Here is a 23,002-nt window from a genome sequence, read left to right as displayed (position 1 = left end):
CTTTTAGTCTCTGTTTTGCTAAGTGAGTTTTCTCTGGGTTACATAAGGATAGATCAGACATAGCAGACCAGGCCGAAGGACACACGCAGAGCAAGAGACCAGCCGAAGTACCCGTCCCTTCATGACTATTATTTGATGAAAGGCACAGAGTGTTCCTCTTAGTAGTCAGTGGGTGTCTGGCTGTTGTTATTGATTAGGCTGCACCCACTTTCCTTAAATGAGCCTTTGTTAGCCTCTTCTAATGTATAAAACACTCTTGGCATGCATGATCTCATTTGGTGGTTATTCCTCTACCAGGAGACTGAGGTGGCTGTTACTGATCAGCCGTGTGTGGTGGAGGCTGTGGCTGAGAAGACTGGCATGTTGGCCATGCTCCCCGCTGGTGGTTGGCCCAAAGCCTTGGCCTAAGAAAAGCTCACCTACCTTAACCCTCAGGGGATGCTCTTCTCTGGACGGCTGCTTCCTGCCATCTCCTGGCTTGGCTGGGCTCCCGGCAGCCAAGCTTCAGCGTGGCCCACTCGTGACGTTCCAGACCAGCTGTGTCCATTGAGAGTGCTGCTTCAGGTTCTGAACAGTGGCCAACCGAGGGTGGGATATGGCAACTGTTAACCAACTACAGCAACATGAGAGTTTTCCAGGTTGAAAATAGTAGCCCTCTCATCCTGTTGCAGTGACCAGGGGAAAGGGGAGTGAGTTCATGTCTCCCCAGATGCTGTTGGCATTTCCCCAGAAGTGCCTGCCAGCATTCTTAGGGTCCTGTGAGGACTATGGTTCATCACACTCCTTTGAAACTGGAAAGGTGAGTTTATTAAGGAACTCAGGATTTTCCATCTTCCCTCCGTTGCCTTAATCTCCCTGTGATGGATAGAGTTGGGCCAGACACCAAATCCTTCCCTTGGTGCCCCCGTGTGGAATGCAGTAGTAATTAGAGGGACGTGGCAGCTGGGCATCGGCATCGAGAAACCAGGTGCTAAGACCAGAAAGGCAAAGATATCCTTTGACAGAGCTCTGTTGCCTTTGACAGTGGAGTCTTGGCTTTCTAGCCAGAGCTATCATCTCAAAGTATTCTTGAGGTTTGGGGAAGCTTAGCTTAAAGCAGCATCACCTCATTTGCTTAGTAGTGGTCATATTTTGCTGATCAGATACAGAATGCAACATGCAGTTCAGCAGATGAAGGCAAAGGGTAAGGGGCTTGTCAGGGCATCACCTATCTGGAAGCACCTTCAGTTGAGCTTGTCAGGCCTGGTTCATTGACACTAAGCCAAGGACAGAGGAGCAGCGAGCCCTGAGACTGAGGATGCATCATTGTTCACATCTCTGAAGAGCGTTTTGCTGGAGAAATCGGAACAATATGCAAGAACATGATCGGGTGCAAAGCCTGTGACTTCTGTTCAACCGTGACCATGGTTGCCACAGGAAAGAGAATTCCTAGTCTTTATTTCTCGTGTCATCCTCAGGTCTCTGGGTTCCTTGGGCATTTGTTAAGAATTTGAAATATCTCAAGAATCACATTTAAGTTTATAAGCATCAATAATACTTCATTCCTTTTCTAATTTCCAGCATCGGGTATCTTTCCCAGGACTTCAGGCTTGTCCTGATGTCATTCACAGCCTCCACCAGTCAACAACACGTTCTTAGCATCTACCGTGTGCCCGACACCATGCTAGGCGTTAGGCAAACAAAAATAAAACACCGTCTTTGATTTTGTATGGGTTTGCAAGCCAATGAGATGAGGCAAATGCGTAAACAAATATATCCGTGTGATAAGTGATTGTGTATCTATACTCTCCCTGTTAACCAAGTCTTCTGGTCAGGTTTAGAACATGCCAGGACTCTCCAGTCTTAAAAAAAAAAAAAAAAAAAAGGAAGAAAAAGAACAGAAAAAGAGAAACCCTTACCCTCCCCGCCGCCCCCCTGCAAGCTCCTCTTTCCTCCATATTCACAGCCGTATTCCTCAAAACATTTGTCTATACCCACTGACTTCATGTATCACCTCCCAGGCAGCCTTCATCATAGTCCAATTTGGATTCAGGCCCATGATTCCACCAAAACAGGTCTTCCAGGTCCTGAATGGCTGTGTCCTGCTGCATCTTAGGCTTGTTTGGCTCTCATCTTACTTGACTGTTGAGTGACAGCTGACGTTGTTGACCACGCCCACCTGGAAACCTCTCTCCCCACTGTCAGTCAAAACCGTAGGCTCTTTTGTGGGATCCTTCTCCTCTGGCAGTCCATTCAGTGCTGAGATTGTCCAAGGCACAGCTTAGACGTCTTCTCCCCCAGAGTCTCTCTCAGGAATCTCATTGTGCCCACACCTTCAGTTACCCTTGTGTTGCTCCCAGGCTCCCTTTAGCTCCACTTGGATGTCTTAAATGAACCTCGGTCTCAGGATGTCTCAGACTGATTTCATGATCTTCCTCTCAGCTGTCGTCCTCTCCTGATTTTCCTTGTCTCCACCTTTCATCCAGCTGTACGAGCCAGAAACCCAGGAATTATCCTTTTTCCTACCTTCTCCTCAACTCCTACGTTCCATCTGCCAGCCTTGGGGATGGATCTGTTGCACATTTTTAAACTATGAAACACCCTGGGTCACCTTGAACATTTATCCTACGTGTTGTGTTAATTTTTATCACTGAGTCATGCCTGGATTTTACTGGAGAGGCAGTATGCATAGTGGTTAGGAGTATGGGTTCCAGAGACAAACAAATGTGGTTCGAATCCCAGCCCTGACACCTGCCTGCTGTGTGACTTCGGATAAATTACTTGGCTGCTCTGTGCCTCGTTTTCCATATTTGCAAAAATGAGGGTAATAACCGTACCACCACGTAGGGCGATTGGGACGACTAATGAGAAAATCCAAGTAAAGTGCTTAGAACAATGCCTGTCCTGTTGTAAGTGCTCCATCGAGTTTCTCTGTTAAGAGATTTTAATGACTTGATTTCTCAGTGAAATTAGAAATTTCTTGAAACCATACATTTCTTTATTGCACATTTACAAAGAATTCCCCCAATCCCATTAGGTAGACAAACCACCATCCCTCTTTTATTGATGAAGAAAGTGGACTGCTGTCCAGAGCCAGCAAGTAGCTAGGTGAGGCTGCACGGTAGCTCCCGTCCAGAAGACGCGTCCCCAGCCGAGGGCTTCCAAGTAGTGACAAAGGGTGAGACCGAGTTGGTCTGAGGAGACTCTGTGAGAGCTGCCTTCCGGGGTTGGTGATGAGCGAGGAGAGCTGTGCTGTCTTTGAGAGGAGCAGCCCTTAGTTGGCAAGTTCTCTCGTCAGTAACTCATCCTTGGCAAGAACAGACTGTGTTTACAGGCTCGGGAAGCCTGTGGTGAGAAGGACACAACCTTTCAAGAGTGACTTCTCTCTTGACCCTGGAGGTTTATTTAGTTTCTGCTGAGGTGCCCAGAGTCAGGCTAAGATCCCTCATGAGGGAACTGGGTAGAAGTCCTGTGCATTTCCAGAATCTCTGTTCTCTACTTTTTCTGGCACCAAAGCCAGTGCATGGAAGGGAACACTGAGACAGTGGGAGGGGCGCGTTCCCACGGGGACCAGACCCGGGGACACTGAGAACACCCGGCCCGTTATGTAACCCTCACTTGCTTGTCAGCCAGGTACCAGAAAGAACGCCTCTTAGGAGGGATTTCCCCTTCCCAGTCCAAAGCCCCGACACAGAGGCCGGGCGCTCTAGAAGCGTTGTGTGTGCGTTTGGCCACAGGTCAGCCCGCCCTTGGCTGTGGTTCCCCATGGAGATTGTGTGAGTGCCCAGGACGTCTACGTTCACAGGCTCCCGGGGAGCAGCTCCCAACCCCAACCTGATGCTAAGGAGGGCGGGGCCGTGTGCCTCCTCTGGCTCAGCAGCGTCTTGGGACCCCTGACACAGACACCGGTGGCTGGAGGCACAGAAAGCTCTGGTTGGTTTTCCTGCCCTTTTTAAGACGGCTGTTAGTTCCAGGAGCGGGGCCCAGGCTGTCACCCAGAGGTGTCCACGTCGCAGACAAGACCTGGCTTCCGAGGCAGGGAACTCACCCAAATGAGCAGAGGCTTTCCAGCCCACAGCGATTCCTTTTCTTTTTTCTCTTAACCACTTCCTGTTTACCCGCTGCCTGTCCTGAGAAGAGGGGAGAGAGGAGGGGAAGACGATGGGCAGACAGAGGGCTGTGGGAGGAGGGATGCTGGGGCTGTGGGAGGAGGAGGGTGCTGGGGCTGTGGGAGGAGGGGGATGCTGGGACTGTGGGAGGAGGGGTGCTGGGACTGTGGGAGGAGGGGGATGCTGGGGCTGCGGGAGGAGGGGGATGCTGGGGCTGCGGGAGGAGGGGGGTGCTGGGGTGGCGGGAGGAGGGGGATGCTGGGGCGGCGGGAGGAGGGGGATGCTGGGGCGGCGGGAGGAGGATGCTGGGGCTGTGGGAGGAGGGTGCTGGGGCGGCGGGAGGAGGGTGCTGGGGCTGCGGGAGGAGGGGTGCTGGGGCTGCGGGAGGAGGGTGCTGGGGCTGCGGGAGGAGGGGTGCTGGGGCTGCGGGAGGAGGATGCTGGGGCTGCGGGAGGAGGGGTGCTGGGGCTGCGGGAGGAGGGTGCTGGGGCGGCGGGAGGAGGGTGCTGGGGCGGCGGGAGGAGGGTGCTGGGACTGTGGGAGGAGGGGTATGCTGGGGCTGCGGGAGGAGGGTGGTGCTGGGGCTGTGGGAGGAGGGTGGTGCTGGGGCGGCGGGAGGAGGGTGCCGGGGCTGCGGGAGGAGGGTGCCGGGGCGGCGGGAGGAGGGTGCCCATGGGGGAGCTTGGGGGAGGCGGAAACGGAGAGCACCTACTTGTGTGAGAGAGGGATGAAGATAGTGGGATAGGGAGAGGGAGAGACAGGAGCAGGGGAGGTGCCCTTCCTGTCTGGGGGGCTGGGGAGCTGAGCGCAGCCCTGCCCTCCTCAGCCCTCTGCCAGCCTGAAAGGCCTCCTGGAGGCCGAGGGGAGGGGGCGGAAGCTGATCAGCAAGGGAAGTGCAGTGCATTCCTGAGCTGGATGGAAACTATTTTTGGACCAGCTGTGGAGAGACATTTGTACCCTGAGGGTCTGACGTCTCTGTGGTCATGACCCTTGCTCCTGACCGGGCCAGGATGGGGAGAAGACACCCACTTCTTGTTTCTGCCTCATCCCAGGCGGGCTCCTTCCTTCCTCCAGCTCCAGGGCCCTCACGCAGGTCCTCTGAGGTCACCCTAGGGCTGCCTTGGGCCTTTGCAGACCGGAGTCCAGCTTGGGGCCGAGGGCCACATAGGCCGTGCCTCAGACATCTAGCTGTCCCCTTCCTGCTGAGGGCTGGAGTGCCCCACAAGCAGGGCCTCCAGTGCTGTTGGGTGTCAGCCTCCGTGCCAAGGCTCTGGGGTTGAGGGAGCAGCTTCACCAGGCCCTGGGTGTTCTCGCTTTGGGCTGGGCGTGGATTACATAACCTTATGGGAGCTTTTAACCCTGGAAGGCTTGTTTTTTGTTTTTTTTAATTTGGCTGAGCTGCTCGGCTTGCAGCATCTTAGTTCCCTGACCAGGGACTGAACCCAGGCCCCGGCAGTGAAAGTGCTGAGTCCTAACACCTGGACTGCCAGGGAACTCCCTAATCCTGGAAGTCTTTGATTCAAGCTCGCAGAAATTATTCCCTCTCCCATTCTCTGAGATTATCTACTCCAAACTTCCGCTCCCCACACACTCCCATTATAACAGCGACAATGATGAAGCTAGCTAGCATTAACTGAGCACGTATTATATGCCAAACACTAAGCGCTTTATACAGGTTATGTGACTGAACTCATACAACAACCCTACGAGTGGGAACATCTTTAATAAGGCCCCATTTTAAAGTGAAGGAGCTGAGATGCAGCGGGGTTAAACATCATTTACTGCTGGTAAATGGATTCAGGAGGCCAACCCCGGGCTCTCTGACTTCAGAAGCCACATGTTAACCACCACACTCTACTGCCTCATTTTCCAAATGTTTCGTTGTATCCCTGCTCGGTTAGCCACCACCCATGTTCCATGGTAAACAGGCTCCCCTTCATCCTCCACCTCATGAAAGAAGGCCCACGCCTCCTTTTCCTGAGGACGACTGGCCGCCTCCCACCCCTGTCAACCCGCCCCTCGCTCCTGCAGATCCTTGCTTTCTACCCCCTTGATCTTCCCCCCGTTTAGAGGTTGTGCCCTCCCACTGCATGATCCCCGACTTCTCAACCCTCTCTCCAGGTCACGCCTGCACGGCCCTGTGACCGCGGTCCGGTGCAACGGCCTCCGAGCTCCTTGCTGAGCTTCAGGGACGGTCCGGTCGTGTGCTGGCTGCTGTGGGTAGGGGCCTGATTTGCATTAACACCAGTATTTCTGAAGACACTCCCACGAGGAAGGCATTGCCCTCATTGACAGATGAGGAAATGATCGTCAGGTTTAGGGACTTGCCCAAGGTGACACTTGAATGTTGTTCCAGCACAGCCGCCAGCCTTTCACACAGCTGATTGCGGTTAGCCTGAGCTCCTCCGGCCACAGTCCTCACCCCCCAGCTACTCGCTCTCTCATTCTCTCTCTTTTTCTCTCTCTCGCCTCCCCACGCCACTAACCTCTTTCTGCTATGATCTCTTTGGGGTTTGTTCTTCCCTCGATCCCTCTACTTCCACCCAAATGTTCTCTCTTCTGTATCTTTCTCTTTAATCAGAAGGATGCTCGAATATCCCCTCTTCAAAATCCCCAGCCCCTTTCCCCGCCATCTCTTCCTTTCCCTGCACAACCAGATTCCTTGTGGGAGTTGCCGCGCTCGCTGTGGCCACCTCCTCACCTCTCTACCACTGGATCCTGCCCTCACCGCCCCACCGCACTGTAGGATTTGCCCTTCTTGACCTCTACAGAGCACTGGTGCTGGGGCTTCCTCACGTGCCCCCTCCCTCCTCTCTGGCAGCTCCTTCCCCGCCTGCTTCAGGGGCGTCCCTGCCTCTGAATAGCCAGTATTCTACTTGATCGGCTGGGGGTGGGGTGGGGGGGCTGCGTCTTGGCCCATGGCCCACACAAGCACCGTTTTGCTGATGGAAAGCTGCTGAATTCTGTAGAGCTGAAATTCTGTATAAATAGACACATTTACAACTTCCTGTCCATTTAGCTATCAGTCATTCTAACAAAGGTACTAATAATAGCTTGCACATGTAGCAATTCACAGCTTACAAAGTGCTTTCACATGCCCTTCAGTATCCCTGTCTATGGGTAATGAAAATATTTCTATGTCCGTCCGCACGGTATTAAACAGGCGTCATGAAGTTCAGTGCCCTTTGCCAGGGTGCCGGGGAAGCGTTATAAACGAGCTTTGTTTTGATGCGGAGTCCTTGCTTCCGCCCTCTTGGTGCTGTTAGCCAGGATCATGTTCCCATTCCTCTCCTGGTGATTGATGGGTTATTGAGCCTGGGGACATGACCGAATGACCCTTGTCATTTTAATAACATGTTCCTACTAGGGCATTAGGAGAGGCCAAGCGCTGACCAGCGGATGTGGAAATCTCTGTACGTGCAGGTTGAGGCCCGCCCGAGTGCAGGGTCCGAGACCTTTGGATTAGGATAAATTGTGACCAGATTTATGAAGTTTATGACACTCTATATGGGTCACGCTTTCTCAGGGAGACTTGGAAACTTTAAACCGACATGGCAAGTGGTTGTACCTTGTGTGCCGGCTCCCACCAGTTGGTAGAACCTCCTTGGAGGACAGTGTTGAGGAGGATTCTGAGGCCAAGCCCGGGCTCCCTGGCAGAGAATCCCCTGATTAGACGGCACAGTCTGCGTGGGAGTGAAGGAGGACGAGGCATGCGTCACCTCTCTGCCGTAGCTGCTTTCCATTGTCTTTGAGAGGCGATGAACCACCTGACAGACAAACTGGGGCCATCACGGGAGTCCCCGAGGACAGCACTCCAGTGGCTTCAGCCATTTCACCGAGCGTGGCTTCTCTCCTAGTTTGACTTGATGGGACCTTGCGTTGGACTTGGCAAATGTTTGAGGCCAAAACGCCACGTGGATAAGGACTTTCCGAGGTCCCCCGGCCCTCAGCGGCTCCCACCTGCTTGCCCACCCTCCTCCTGTGGGCCGGGGCGCTTCGTGCTCTCGCTCACAGGTTCTTCGCACAGCATTTCTTTCTTGCCACGTCCATGCCTCTCACATGCTGTAGGAGGCTTTCAGGAACGGCTTAGGTCTTTGGCAGTGAGTCCCGTCCCTCTCCATGGAGCCGTGGTGACCTTGGGTGAGTTGCCAGCTCCCACTCTCTCCTGCCCTTGACTCCTAACTCTGTAATTGCACCCCAGATCTAGGGGCACCCTCAACTGCTTTGACTGTGGGCTGGGTTTTGGAGCTCTCAGGTCTTCGTGATGTCAGATGTACCCAAGGCAGCTGGGTTTACTTGCCAGTTAACCATCATGGTGGGAAGTACAGAGCAGCTGGCACCTTTGCCAACTTCTCAGTGAGCAGCAGATCTTTTCACATTAGATGCCCAGTCACCATGGGGAGCAAGTTCTCCCTTCAACACATACACACACCCATACTTCACCCCAAATGAAATAATATACTACCTTCTCACCAGACCTTTGACACTTTGGAATGTTGTGCTAGGTTTTTATTTGGTTCATTTTATACTGCTGCCAAAAACAGAGAAGGAAGGGAAACAACACTCACCGTGTCAAGTAAAGCAGGCTCTCTGGCCTGAGTAGTGTCTTTGCTGTTTGTATATATGGCACCAACCGTGCGTCTTACTTCCTCTATTTTTGCTTGACGGGATGGCATGATGTACAAGCCACTGGAGAGACCAGAGCTGTATTAAAAACCACTCCTCAAGTGCACTGATAACTGCAACTCACTTTGAAATGCATTTAAAAAAATATGGATTGATGGATGGATGGAGGGATGGATAGATGTGTGATAAAGCAGCTGGCTGCATACTGATGGTGGAACGGGGGTGGTAAGTGGATGGATGTTCTCTGTACAGTCCTTTCAACTTGGCTGCAGGTTTGGAATTGTCATAATAAAATGTTGGGGGGAAAATCACCCTGACAGTGAACCATTTTAATTTAAAACAGCCTCTTGACCAATGTGGTCCTGAGGCCGAGAGTTAGGGAGTTGTGCAGATTGGATCCATTTCATTTGGGAAGACTTCCTGTGGGGGGTGGTTTCCTGCTTGCCAGGGCTGTTCAGGGATTGGTGCAGAGGAAGGGTGTGCAGGCCTCCCTCCCTCGGGTGAGTTGTGCTGTCTGCTGCCCTTTCCCTCCCATGCCCCTACTGCCCCCCCCCCCCACCGTGTAACCCGTGAGCAAGGGTGCAGCTCTCTCCTGTGGCCCACACATCACACGCCAGCTTCCAGGCAGTTAAATTGTACTCCACAGCCTCCTCCTGCCTGGGGTCTGGCTTTCCTCACCTCTCCCAGAGGGCTGCCATATGCCTCGGCACTGGCTGTGAAGTGGAAGGGTGCTCTCGCCCAGCAAAGTATCTGGGCTGGGGCTCTGTATCCCTGGGCTGCAGAGAGGCTGCCCCGCATGCACGGGAGGGAGGGGAGGTCTGGCGGCTCCAGATGGCCTCCCTGCCTCCTGCAGATTCTAGGCTCAACAGAGCAGACAGGTTGGGGAGGGGGACAGGAAGGAAGTGGGGGTGAAGAGGCGCTCTGGAGTTAGGTCCTGACGTGAATTGTGGGTCGCACTCATTGGTGGTCTTAGAAGGTGCTGAGGTCCGACTACAAGGATAACTGACTCAGGAGCGGGAATAAAATGCAAGGCGCCCCTGTCTGATGCCATCCCCTGCCTGCCTGGTCTCCTGCTAGTATGTCAGTGGGTTCTCAGTAAATACAGATTCTTGGTGCTGTTGATATTAGCCTTAGCAAAATGGCATGAGAAAGGACAATATGCCGCAGTGACAGTATAAGGAAGGTTTTTAGAAATTAAGTGCCATCTGTAGCACTGCTTTCTGCCTCTGTTAGCAAAACATAGAGAACCACTAACTATCAGGCTTCTGGCCCCCTTGGAGGCTGGTGCTGTCCAGCGTGCACACGCGCGTGCCTGGTGCGCACACTTACTCAGTCCTCTGAGCCCAGCAGCTCCCCTGCCCTTGATGCCTGCAGAACCGGGAGGGGATGCCCAGCTCCTCCTCCCTTGCAGGCTGTGGAAAGGGTTCCTCCCGCAAGGGGGGAGCGGGGGCCCCTCAGCTGGTTCTCATCTGGATTAGGGCCTGCTCTGTCCTCTTCTCCTGAGAGGCCACGGATCCTGGAGTTCAGACCGTAGGCCCTGGAGCCACACTCCCCGGTTTGGGTCCCGGCTCTGCAGCTGCTAGCTGTCTGACCGTCAGCAAGCTGCTTCATCCTTCCGTGTGTCAGTTTCATCACTTGTGCGCGTGGGATGGTTGTAAGAATTCATCGAGTTCGTGCTGTAAAGCCTGACACGTGCGTAGCGAGTTCGGTGTTAGCCGCTCCCGTCCCCCGCACCTGCTCGTGAGTCATCCGGCTCTGGCCCGCGGCTCCAAGGCCAGAGCAAGAATCAGCGTCTCACTGAGACTGAGGGGCAACAACTGTGTTGGTTTCCTTCGTGGCTGTGTTAGGGTACCACAAATTTAGCGACTGAAAACAACTCGGATGTGTTCTCTTTTCTGGAGGTCAGAGTCTGAAATCGTTTCCTCTGGCTGAAGTCGAGGTGGCAGCAGGGCTGCCCGCACTCCTCGGCCTGAGGCTCTGGGCGAGGGCCCTTCCCTCGCCTTTTCCGTCTTGCAGGGCTGCGTTCCTTGCATTCCGGGCTCCTCGAGGTCTCCTCCTCCATCTTCAAAGGTAGCAGCGCAGCATCTTGCTTCTCCTGTCCGTTGCCACCTCCTTCTGTAGTCAGATCTCCCCGTGCCTTCCTCTCATATGGACCCTTGTGGTGGCACTTAGGGCCCCCCTGGATAATCCGGGAGAATCTCCCCCATCTTAAAATCCTTCACTTAATCACATTGCAGAGTCTCCTTTGCCATACGAGGTCACATTCACAGGTACTGGGGCCATTAATCACGTAACACGGGAGACAGGAAGAAGCTCTCTGGTGTCCTGGGCCTGTGGCACGACTTGGCCAAGTTCTGGACTGACTTGGAACAGCACTCAGCCCAGCCGGGCCATACGCACTGCCCGGGCGCCCTGCTATCACCCCGTGTCAGCACCAGGCCCTCTTTGTCTGCCCAGACGGCCTGCGAGGGCACAGTCGGTGTCTCATTCTGTTGGATCCCCAGTGTCTGGCACACGGCAGGCGCTGGGCGGTTGGTTGTGTGTCCGTGTAAGCAGGCAGGCGCTGATGTGCCATGTGTGTACTTTAGGCCATGGCGACTGTCACTGCGGAGAATGCAAATGCCACGCAGGTTACATCGGGGACAACTGTAACTGCTCGACAGACATCAGTACGTGCCAGGCCAGGGATGGCCAGATCTGCAGTGACCGCGGGCACTGTGTCTGTGGGCAGTGCCAGTGCACGGAGCCAGGGGCCTTTGGGGAGACGTGTGAGAAGTGCCCCACCTGCCTGGATGCTTGCAGCACCAAGAGGTAAAGCGCCGCCCCCTACACGGCCCTTCACCCCCTCCCCGCCCTGCCCAACCCTAGCGTCTCCCCCAGACCAGGCCTGTCATCCGGCCAGTCAGCCCTCAGGGCTGGCCAGCCTCTCACCCCCCATCTCCTGCATCTTCCCCCCACAGACTTGCTGGGGATCGAAACTCTTACTAACATTAACTAGAATAGGGTCTTTGAAACACTGGTTGCATGGGGATTTTGTAAAAAAAACCGAAATCAAAACATAACAACAGCAACAAAAACTGTTACTCTGTTCCTAAACAAGTTTAGAAGTTATAGGATTACTGAGTTAAATGAAATTAAACTGATTTTAGTACCAAAATTGCATCTTCTTGAGCCTTTAGTGTGTCACTATTTTAAAAGGACATTCAGCATGCATCTTTCTTCCAAATGAATTTGCCCTCCTGCCCCATTAACATCTCCCAAACAATGTTTCACAGGCCCCCCCATATGGGAAATGCTGCTTTAAACAAAACATCGTCAGAAGGTAAACTGGACAGGAGGGCACCCGTCCTAGATAAGGCAAGCCAGGAGCAAATTACAGTGGCTTTGGAATTTTCTGCTCCATTTGTACAGATAATGGAGTGGGTCTCTGCGCTGCTGAATGCAGATTGTCCAGGCGCGGGTTCCAGGCCTCCACCGACCCAGCCGTGGGGTTACAGTCCCCTGTTGACCTCCCCACGGCTCTGCCCTTCACACTCCATCAGCGTGCGAATGAGGCGGAATTAAATTGGGGAGTTATGCCATCGGGAGAGCAAGAGTGACAGTTTCTCTTGAATTTTGCTAGAGAAACAGCTGTGCCATCATCATCCTTGTCCTAAGGGCACAGATAATCAGCAACAAATAATAATAGACGTTGTTTCTCTTTGGCTGGGAAACGCAACTGTGCAGTTTTTTTTGGCAGATTTCCCTTCCAAACCCCTGGCTCAGGCTCCTAATGAGACGAGTTCATGCTCCCTGAGCAGCCGTGGCTGCCGGTCAGTCTGCACTCAGAAACGTTCTGGGTGGCAGAACCCCTGGTTGGATGTTTGCCACAAATAATCCAGGCGTGGGTAATTGAAAGCTGGCCGCAGATGGAGAGACAAGATAGACAGGGCCAGATTTTATTCTGTGTAATTAGAGGGAAGCCAGGCAGAGTAAGCGAGAAGAAACACAGATCTACTTTAGACCTGCTAAGAGCAGAGAACCAACAGAAATCCAAATAGAAACATCCCAGGGGAAGGAGGAGGTTAGGATCCTGGATCTGGAGCCCAAATAGCTGTGGCTATCTGAGCCTGGAATCATGGCCATTATCAACATCGAATGCCTGAGGGAGGTGCCCTACCCCCAGCTCTCCCACCAGCAGAACCCTTTTGAGTATGGGCTCCCAGACCTTGGGGCATATGAGGTTGATGGGGGCTGGTGCCAAGCTAGGACAATACACATGGAACCAATAAAGGCAGATCAAGCCTGTTTCTTTCCTTCTTCCGGAGCAGCAGGGCAATATAGGGTTGGCTTAGGTCAGTTAAAAGGCCTCTTGGGAAGACCACCTTAGCTTTAAATGTTTAAAGCATTCATTTCCAAGAAGACATAGACTTGGTGATTTGTTATCCATTAAGCAATATCAAAGGAGCGAGGAGAGCAAAGAGATGCCATAGGGGAACCTCACTCATCCTTCTTACTTGTCTCCGGGCCACACTGACACAGTCTCTTTCACAGCCTAGTTGTCACTTTTTTTTTTTTTTTTTAAACAAAGTACCTTTGATAGTGCCTTACTTCAGGCTGTTTTTCTACTTGCTGCTTTGCTGAGAGCCAACAGGTTTTGAATGCTTATGTCCTTTTTTTTCTGGGGTTTCAGAGCAGTCAATCTCCACTTTCTAGAACTGACCAAACACGCTCTTCACCTTGGGTGAGTTCATATTCAGTTTCAGCTGATTTCAATTAACAGTCTCCCTGAGCAAAGTCTGTCTCAGCAACTTGTTTGTTTAAAGGCCAGACATTTTAATACGTGACTACAGTAGATCACAAGATTCAATCCAGTATGCGGAGCACACAGGTTAAACTCATTTGTCCACATGGGTGATTAGGGAATGTTCCCTGGAAGCGGCCCTGTGGTTTCATGACAACAGGGCATGCAGATGGAGGGCTCAGTGAATCCTAGCGGAGACCGGAAGCAGCCGCCTTTCTTTGCAGTGTGTTAATCCACGGGTGGAGGAGGGGCAGTGGCGTCAGCATGAATGACCGGAGCTGGAGCCACGCCTTCCCGGCGCCCAGCCAAGTCTCAGATGCCTGCGCGCTGGGGCTCTGGCCTCAGGAGAGGTGCAAGGTTTACCTACTTGTTTAACTGAATTCAGAATGTTTCCATGAAGTCATCACCGGGAGAGTGGGATTTTGCGGCCAATCCGAGGGTAGTTGGATTCTTAAGCATATTAGGACCCTGGGAAGAAAGTCTTACCTACTTTCCCTCCACAGTCTACTCACTCGCCCATTCCTCCTCAGTGTTCAGAAAGTGGAGTAAGGACTCAGGGAGGGACCTGACAGAGAGGCAGGGACCTGGGTGCGGGAACCTGCTGTCACTGATTCCTCACTTACTTCACCTGTAAAATAGGGCGACTTGATGAAACGCTCCCAGCTCCCTTCAGGCCACAGTTTCTGCCCTGGAAACGTAGTAACTGGTCTCTCCGTCCTACGGAATTTTAAATGATACTAATAAAGGCAATGCATTGTGATGGTACAACCCTCCATATTTTTGCCAGGGAGATTTCCAGACACGCAGCCCCTTTGGTCCCCACAGGCCTGTGGGGTAGGTTGGGCTGCTGTCCCCCCATGTGGCTGAGGCTCCCCTGCCCTCGGGTGCCAGGGCACAGCGGCAGGGAGGCAGTGGCCCTCCCAGCACACTTGGCTCTGGAGTCCTCACCCCATTTCCTGGGAAACCTCTCCTTTGGGGTCTCTCACCATCCTTGCCGGCCACCGAGCACCATCACTTCAGAAAGTTCCTGCACGTTCCCCATCAGCTGGTTGTTTTGTTCCAACCCCCTTCTCCCTGGAGTTCAGTTCTCAGCATCTCATCTATGCTCCCCCATCCCCCAGTCCCCCATAGAGGTCAGAGACCCTCTCTCCCCTCCACAACAAGCTTTACGGACCCTTAGAGCTTAGCTCCCCTGCCAGGTGGGCTCTATGTGGGAGCAGGAAGGGGGCAAGGGCCTGAGAGTCTCCAGGACGGTGGTTCTCAGCCCTCACCTTTACTCAGAATCCCCAAGAGCCCAGGTCCAGCCCCAGAGATTCGGATTCCATGGGTGTGGTTGGGCCCAGGCAGTGGTGTTTTGTCTTGAAAGCCCACCCAGCGAGTTTAATGTGCTGAGAGCCCTGCCTGGGTGATGGTCTCCTGGTGGGGATCCTGGGAATTGGGGCCATGGGAGGGTGAGGACCCCTCTTCGAGGCCAGGAACACTTTTTTATCTTCAGAAACTTCTTGTTTGGGGCAGACTCCTCAGTGAGGCATTGGATGCACCAGAGTGCAGATGGATTTGCCTCCTGGTGTCAGAATTTGAAAGGTTTCCAACCTGCAACTTGACATGTGTACCAGACATGCTTCTAAACCCACATATGTTCCTCCAAGAACTCTTGGGCTTCCCTGCATGATAGCAGCAAGAAGGACAGAGAAGAAATGTTCCTTGAGGCCAAACATCTGAACATGGGAGAAGTTAAAGCCTTCAGGAGCTTGCAGGAGGGCTGGGACCCTGCACTCTTGGGACATGCACTCAGTTACATGTGTGGAGTTACTACCCAGCATCTAACACCCACATTTCTTGCCTCTTTTCCAAAGAGATTGTGTTGAGTGCTTGCTGCTTCACTCAGGGAGCTCAGTTGACAACCAGACCTGCCAGAACCTGTGCAAGGATGAGGTGATCACACGGGTGGACACCATCGGTGAGTGTGGGGAGCGGCCCTGGGCAGCCGGCCCCTTCTGGATCTTGGCAGACGTGTAGAGACTTTCTCCCTCGGGGCGATCTTCAGGGCTGCCTGGCAGACAGGAGGGTAGTTTTAACCTTGAGTTAGGAAGCAACCTCAGTGTCCTTGGCTAGTCCTTGCTGGCTCCCCAAGAGGACTTGGAGTACCTGTGTTAGGTCATAGGTTCTGGGCTCTCCAGGGTGTAAGACCTTCCTGTTCTTAAGTTTCTGTCCCATCTCTGAAGCCTCGTCCCTTCCTACACCTTCTCCCAGGCTTCCTGAGAAGTTGGTATATTAGTTAGAATAAGTACTGTTAGCTGCTACAACAAACAAACCCCAAACCTCAATGACTTAACAAAATAAAAGTCAGTTTGTCACTCACTCGAAGTCCAGTGAAGATGTTCTTGGTTGACAAGGTCTCTCTGTGCTCCTTCAGGAGCCCAGGTACCCTCTAGATTGTGTTTCCACCCTCCCCCGGGTCCTCAGAATTCTCTCCATTGAATCTGCAAATGGGGAAAAATCATGGGGGAGGTTTACATGGGTGGGGCCTGGAAGTGGTGCACACAACATCCCCCCCACCCAGAGCTCAGTCATCCAGCCACGTTTACTGCAAGGATGGCGGGAAGTGTCGTCCAGCTGTGCCCAGGAAGCTGGGGAACCATGTTTGGTGACCAGCTAGCCAGTCTCTGGCCTCAGCCCAGCGCAGCTCTCACGATACTCTGCCCGCATTAGACGAGGCAGAGCTCACATTCTGTCCGAATGAACCCGGGATCGAGTGCTACCCTGGCTCTTCCTCATTCCTACAGGTCTCCCCACTCCTTTTTCCTGCCTCCCTGATCTTGAGTGATGGCTCTGGCCGAATCATGGCTCCTGAGGCTGCCAAGTCATGTATTCCGCCAACACATATTCATTGAGCACCTACTGTGTGTCACGGCTGTACCACAGCAGGGAGCCCCTGCCCCTCCCTCCCCAAATCCGGCCTCTCATGCCCGTTTTCCTGCCCTGCTTCTGTCTTGTGACTTGAGGTCTGGCTCACAGCAAGTTCTGCCTGCAGACCTGGGGCCGTTGCCCCCTGACTGGGCACCCACAGAAAGATGGCGATGCTCCCCCGGCCCACTGACTACTTACTCGCTCTGGAGCAAATGCAGCTGTTCACGCACAGCTGCCTCTCACTCTGCCCCTTTGTCATGAAGCAGTTGCTTCACAGAGAAGATTTCTGTCGCATTCACCAGTTATCCTTTTCCTTCCTTCCCCCAGGCTTTCTCATACCCATGCTCGCTCACACTCACCCAGACCAGGCTTAGGATTGGGGGCCGAGAGCAAAAGCCCAGGCCTCCGTGTCTGATAACCACTCAGAATTGTCTGGTTCTAGGTGGAGACTCCTTCGAGCAACAGGGTTACAAAGGGCAGAGCTAGAAAGCATTTCGTGTCACAAAATAGCCCACAGTTGTCACTCAGGACCAGTGGGTCATTCCCTTACCACCCGCCTCTCTCTTGCTTCACGCCCTTCCCCGCTTCCTTTCCACCCTGGAAATCAGTCTAACCCTGTCCCGGGGGAGGCTTGGAATGCAGACGGTGCCTGGTGGGGCGGAGCTGGGGGGAGTGGGGTTGGTGATACCTTCCTCTCAGGTAACAGCCACGTGGGGATGGCAGGTGCTGAGGCAGCTTGAGGAAGGGGGCTTCTTACTATGGGGAGCGAGGCCAGCGGTGCGCACCGTGGGTGGGAGGTGCAGTCTCTCATCCACCCACCCTCCTTGCCGCGTGGGTCTTTTTGGTTTCTCATCTCAGGCAAGTGCCGCTGACTCCTGGCCTCTGCAGCCGGCTCTCAGCCAGGTAGACTCAAGCCTGAACTCTCAGGCCTCCGCAGACAGCAGGATGGCCCTTTTCTTTACCCAATTCCGTTGCCCAGTCCCGCCCCAGCAGTAGTGCCCCCTCTCCTTTCACCCCAGTGAGCCTGCGGAGGCCTCCCTCGCATGGAAGGGAATTCACGTCCCCAGCGCAGCCTAACTTAGCGCTGGGCCTGCGTTCTTGATGTGAGAAATTCATTTTTAAGGTCCAGCCTTCCCTTTAAGCCTCTCTGCACCCCCTTTTCTCCTTTGCGGGGTCCCGGCTCCTCACCCGTCCCTTAGCCGCTCTGCATCACTCAGAGACACACTCAGGACATTTCTGCTTGGTTTTCTTCCAGTGAAAGATGACCAGGAGGCTGTGCTTTGTTTCTACAAAACTGCCAAGGATTGTGTGATGATGTTCACGTATGCAGAGCTCCCCAGTGGGAAGTCCAACTTGACAGTCCTCAGGGAGCCAGGTGGGTGAGGGCCACTTCCGTCTGCTCCCCCTGGGGGCTCGGTTTCTGATGCATCACCCGTTCTCTCCTCACCATCCTTTCCAAACTCCAGAGAGAGGAGGGATACAGTCCCATATAAAGATCAAGATCTAAGGTCACCTCTACCTGACTGCTAGAGTTTAGAAGAAAGATGGTTGTATATATGGGGACCCATCACGGGGGCGGAGCTTGGGGGGGCATGACTTGGGGGAATGGGAGTTATAGGAGGATAGTGCCCTGCCCTGGGGGAGTGTCTCATCCTGAAGGAGGGGACACAGGGCTGACAGTAAGCACAGAACATACTTGGCCTACATGGCTAATGGTGGTGCGAGCGTGCAGGGCAGGTCTGGACCATCAAGGCTGGGCGTCAGGAAGCATCTGGGTACACACAGCCCTAGCCGGGCTGCTGCTTCCCGGAGTGGAGTCCTAGAAGGGCAGATGGAGCGCTGGGTTGACATTCCTGCAGGTGCCATGCCTTGCTCCCTGGGCCCCTGAGGACGGCACGCTCTCATCTAACAGGGGCAATTCTGCCCCACGCTCTGGGCCCAGGGACCAATGGCCCTTTTCCTTGGGGTAATGAGGGTTTCTAGTATGACCCCTTTCATTCTTCTCTGGTGGAGGTTGCTGGGGCAGAGATGGGCGGTGCAGAAAAAGATCTGCTCTCTTCCTTTCAAAACATTGCAAACTGTTTTTCCAAATGGGGCTAGACCACATAATGTGCCTTCCCTAGGCCAGAGGCAGAGGGAAGGATTGTGGTCCTAGCCCAGGATGCACGCCTGTAAGAATGAGGCTCTGTTTCCAAGCGGTCTTTGCGGTTCTTTGAAAATAAGCACATTTGCTCCAAAGGCTCCACACTAAGGGCTTACAAGTGTTGGCTGGCCCCCAGCCCAGCCCTTGTGGAAGCAGCTTCATGAAACCTCCTGCCGCCCAGTCTACTCCTGAAACTATTTACGGGAAAGCTGAAACCTGGTCCAGCGTCCTGCACGGGAGGTGGGGCCGGGCTGGGGCGTGGGTGCTTCGAGCTGGGGAGATGCAGCCGTACACACAGCATGTGGGAGAAAGTGGAACAGCCACCAAGGTTCTCCTAGACTTTGCCATTGACTTACTGTGTGGCCTTGGAACAGTGACCAGTTCTCTTTGAATCTTCCACTTTATGTGCATTGGAGAAACCTGCCTGCCACCCAGGTCTCTCAAAAGCAGTGTGGGGATCTCAGAGAATCCAGGGAAGGCCTTTGGGGAGAGCTGACGGGCCTGAGGTCGGGGGGTAGGGGCACGGTGATGGCGGTAGCTTTGCTCATCATGCCCTGGTCCCCTCCAGAGTGTGGAACTGCCCCCAATGCCATGACCATCCTCCTGGCTGTGGTCGGCAGCATCATCCTGATTGGGCTTGCGCTCCTGGCCATCTGGAAGCTGCTTGTCACCATCCACGACCGGAGAGAGTTTGCAAAGTTCCAGAGTGAGCGATCCAGGGCCCGCTATGAAATGGTAAGCCAGTGGGAAGTTGGAAGTAGAAAAAATGTCAAGCTTAGCGGTCCAGCTGAGTTCAAGCAGAGGCCCACTAACGTCTTTGGGATTCAGAACAAAGAAGCGAGGACTTTCCCGGTGGTGCAGCGGTTAAGACTCTGCGCTTCCACTGCAGGGGGCTCGGGTTCGATCCCTGGTCGGGGAACTAAGATCCCACATGCTGCGCAGTGCAGCCAAAAAGTTAAAAAGAACAAAACAAAACAAAAAACACGAAGAGGCGAAACCTGAGAGGCGGTGTGTGCCCAGTTCTGGACGCCCTGCACGGAGCCCCGCAGCAGGCCCCGGTCGGGAGGCTCACCGGCAGAGGCACTCGCCACAGCCTCGGCCGGGAGGCTGTGTCCAGCGGTCCAGGAGAGGGTCCCACGTGCTCACAGTCTATCGCAGTGTCCGTGTGTGTCTTATCTCCCCAAGCAGACTGCACGTTCCTGAAGGACTGAGCAAGCGGGAGCACCCCCTGAATCCCCAGTGAGTGTGTTAAACCTGCAAGGGACTTCAGAGACCATCTAACAGACACGGCCGCTTGTTTCAGAGATGGAGAGAGAAAGCTCAGGGAGGGGCGGGACCGTCCCAGGCCGGCTTAGAGGAGCCAGTCTTGCAGCAAAAGGCTGTTGCCTTCACCCGCGGGTGGGGCCCACTGCCTTCCTGGGTGACTGACCCTAGAAGGGCCTCCAACCCTGTGTGTGTGCGAATGAACGAATGAACTAACACACATCCTCTTACCTCCTGTGCTCTCTAGGCTTCAAACCCTCTGTACAGAAAGCCCATCTCCACACACACCGTGGATTTCACCTTCAACAAGTTCAACAAATCCTACAATGGCACAGTGGACTGATGGCTCCTTCCCCTCAGAGGGCTGGAGGGGCAAGCGGTCAAGCCAGAGACGGACACGCTTTGGACAGCTGCTCGGCTTGAGCACGGTTCCCTGCACGGCCAAGCGCAGAGACCTTCCGGTGAGCCTGGGCGAGGAGCCCACACAGGAAGGTGCCCGGCCGTGCCACCTGGCCACCCCTCCAAGCCTGGCGACAGTGCTCTAGGCTTTCCTCAGCACCTCCAGCTTGTCGTCCCAATGAACTGCTGAGATGCAGGCCGCGTCTCCCTTCCGGGAGGGCTGGGCCTCCAGGCTGGCCAGATGAGAAGGCTCTTGGGAGTGTCAGAGTGAGTAAAACCCACACAGTCTGGCTTCGCCCCTGTTGATCATTTTTAAATGAAATAAAGTGACCGTGCATCTATGGTATAGTTCCGATTCCTGAGAATTACCTACCTGGTGTCTCTGCCTTGCACATGGGTGTTGGTGATGGGATTACTGAGACGCCTATTGAAGGCACATAGTTTGCAGATGTCAACTTTCTTCCCCTGTCTGTGTGTGTTTAGTACTTTTGTAACAAAAAGGAAAGAGATTTTTTGGGATTGAAAGTAAAGATTAAAACCAAAAGATTTTGTGTTTGCCTGACACTCTTTACGACGTGCACGTTCCTTCCTGAAGTGGATGGTGCCCCAGTGGGGACTGAAATGGCTGAGTACTCACTCAGGGGACGCCACACAAGCCAGTCCAATACTCCGGACCAGGGCTCATCACACGGGGCTCTGTGCGGTACCCAGGGGGTTAGCAGGGGTGGCCCTAGGTAAGTAAGCAGGTGTCTTTGGAGCCTCTGAGCTTTTACTTAAAGAAAAAGTTTAGGCTAGAAACCGTGAAGACCACCCCTCTGGCCTCCCTGCCCTGTTCCCAGGTGCTAAGGTTCAAGCTGTGGCTTCCACACACAGTCCCTTCTTGCACATGATTATTGACAACAGTTTCCTTCCAGTGCCCTCCCCAGCCAGAGTCCTGTGCCCCAAAGCACAAAACCCATTTCAGCTGTCCCTCCCTGCAGGGCCCTTAAGTCCCCTCTGTTCTCGTATCTGAGTCAAAAGTTATCTGGGAATAGGAATCCCTCGTTTGTAGAAGAGGGAACAGATTGCTAGAGAGGGGCAGTGGCTTTCCCACATGTCACAAGGCTAACTAATGACAAGCTGGTACAAAGAGCCAGGGCTCAGGTGCAGCGCCGGCCTCCTGCTACCTGCTCCTTTCTGTAAAGTCTCTTTCACTAATCACTTTGCTGCTGCTGGCATCGCTTCAAGGCTATTGGGCTTTCATCCCAGATTCATCTGTTCTCAGCTTGGACCAAGTTCCCTTTGCTTCATTTTGGCAAACACTAAGACAAATGCCTGTCAGTAAACAGACTATTACCTGTGGCAAATATGAACAGATTCTGTGTTTCCTTTGTCCTGTGTAATTAGGATGAAACAGAGACCTTGTGACTTGGTGAAGCTGCCTTAAATCCTTTTTGGAATAAAGCCAAATGTAGATAAACATACAAAATAGACACATGGTGGTTTTGAGACTTTTCTAAACTGAGAAAAATAAGATTTCGGAAGAAACTTTGGGTTTCTCTTTTGTTTGATTGCGGGTTTCCTGGTGACACATCATTTACTTGCTCGAAGTCTCATTTTCCATCAGGCAGCTCTGTAAGGGCACAGCGTTCTTGAGCTACGGACAGAAAGGATGAGTTGCTCCAGGCTTCCCCCGGATGTGGAAGTTAGGGCTGTTTCCTCGGTGACACCAGATGGCTGTTGATGGAGCTGTCGCTGACAATGCCCTGCTGCCCCCTGCTGGAAGCTCTGGGAACAGCTGTTCGGAGACCAGACTCCTGAGATTCTGACCCAGGGTGTGGTTCCCTTACTTCTTTCCTCTGGTGATTTGGCCATGCCCTCACCGCGCCCCCCCCCCCCCCGGTTAACACAGGTAACAGAGCAGGTGGGTTGCAAAGCTCTCTCAAACCGAGGGCTGATAGGCATTTTCTTTCGTTGCTGGGCTGTGGAAACACACAGGTGGGAGTGACCTCCTCCTTGTGTGGCCGCAGGGACCCCTACAAGGAGCACCTGCTGGTCTCTGGAAAATTCTTTACTCGTATCTGTTTGGAAAGATGATCAGTAATGTGCTTGTTTGTTGGAAAGGAAGAGTGGGGAGGGAGTATTTACCTTTAAAATCAATCTATGTTGATTTAGTACAGATTTCCAAATGGTACTTATTTTTATTGATTGATTTTAACAATTTACTTTTCTAATGCAAAAGTACATGGAAAAGATGGAAAATACAGAGGTCATAAAGAAATAAAAACACAGAGGTAACGACTTTTGCCCTTTTTGGGGACTACGTCTTGGTCTTTTTTTTCTATGCATATGTGTGTAATTTTAACCAAATCAGGATTATGCTGTCACTCTTTTTTTTTTATTTTTTTTTGCGGTACGCAGGCCTCTCACTGTTGTGGCCTCACCCGTTGCGGAGCACAGGCTCCGGACACGCAGGCTCAGCGGCCACGGCTCACGGGCCCAGCCGCTCCACGGCACGTGGGATCTTCCCGGACCGGGGCACGAACCCGTGTCCCCTGCATCTAGCAGGCAGACTCTCAACCACTGCGTCACCAGGGAAACCCTATGCTGTCATTCTTTTAAAGAGAACTGGGGATTCTCATTCCACTTGGTTGACTAGTAATTAGACAAACTAAAGTAACTAACAGCTGCCTCTTCTCGGAAGATGTGTTTTTTAAATTTGCTTAATTAGGGTCAAAGCTGGAGTTGATTATCATGAAACTCTTGGGATGAATTTCAGGTAACAGCAAACAGATGGGAAGATCAGAGGGG

The 23,002-nt window shown here is 53.3% G+C and overlaps 1 protein-coding gene across 4 annotated transcripts in view; it reads left to right on the top strand.

Annotated features, from left to right (window-relative positions):
• ITGB5 (integrin subunit beta 5) overlaps positions 1 to 20,758 on the top strand; it is a 108,954-nt gene extending 88,196 nt beyond the window's left edge. For 3 of the 4 annotated variants that reach the window (XM_089910602.1, XM_022567587.3, XM_089910604.1), the window contains 5 exons: positions 11,303 to 11,525; positions 15,354 to 15,457; positions 17,663 to 17,782; positions 19,119 to 19,285; positions 20,061 to 20,758. In XM_089910602.1, the coding sequence (XP_089766728.1) occupies positions 11,303 to 11,525; positions 15,354 to 15,457; positions 17,663 to 17,782; positions 19,119 to 19,285; positions 20,061 to 20,156 (710 nt within the window). In that variant the 3' untranslated portion in view covers positions 20,157 to 20,758. Of the gene's footprint in view, positions 1 to 11,302; positions 11,526 to 13,386; positions 15,333 to 15,353; positions 15,458 to 17,662; positions 17,783 to 19,118; positions 19,286 to 20,060 lie in introns of those variants that run through there. The other variant, XM_089910605.1, reaches the window with a different exon arrangement.
• Positions 20,759 to 23,002: the final 2,244 nt, after the last annotated feature.

This window comes from Delphinapterus leucas, chromosome 4 (assembly GCF_059928025.1).
Source record: "Delphinapterus leucas isolate spDelLeu-1000000601 "Yukka" chromosome 4, BTC_Dleu_Yukka2, whole genome shotgun sequence".
NCBI lineage: Eukaryota > Metazoa > Chordata > Mammalia > Artiodactyla > Monodontidae > Delphinapterus > Delphinapterus leucas.
This window is presented reverse-complemented; position numbering and strand designations above follow the sequence as displayed.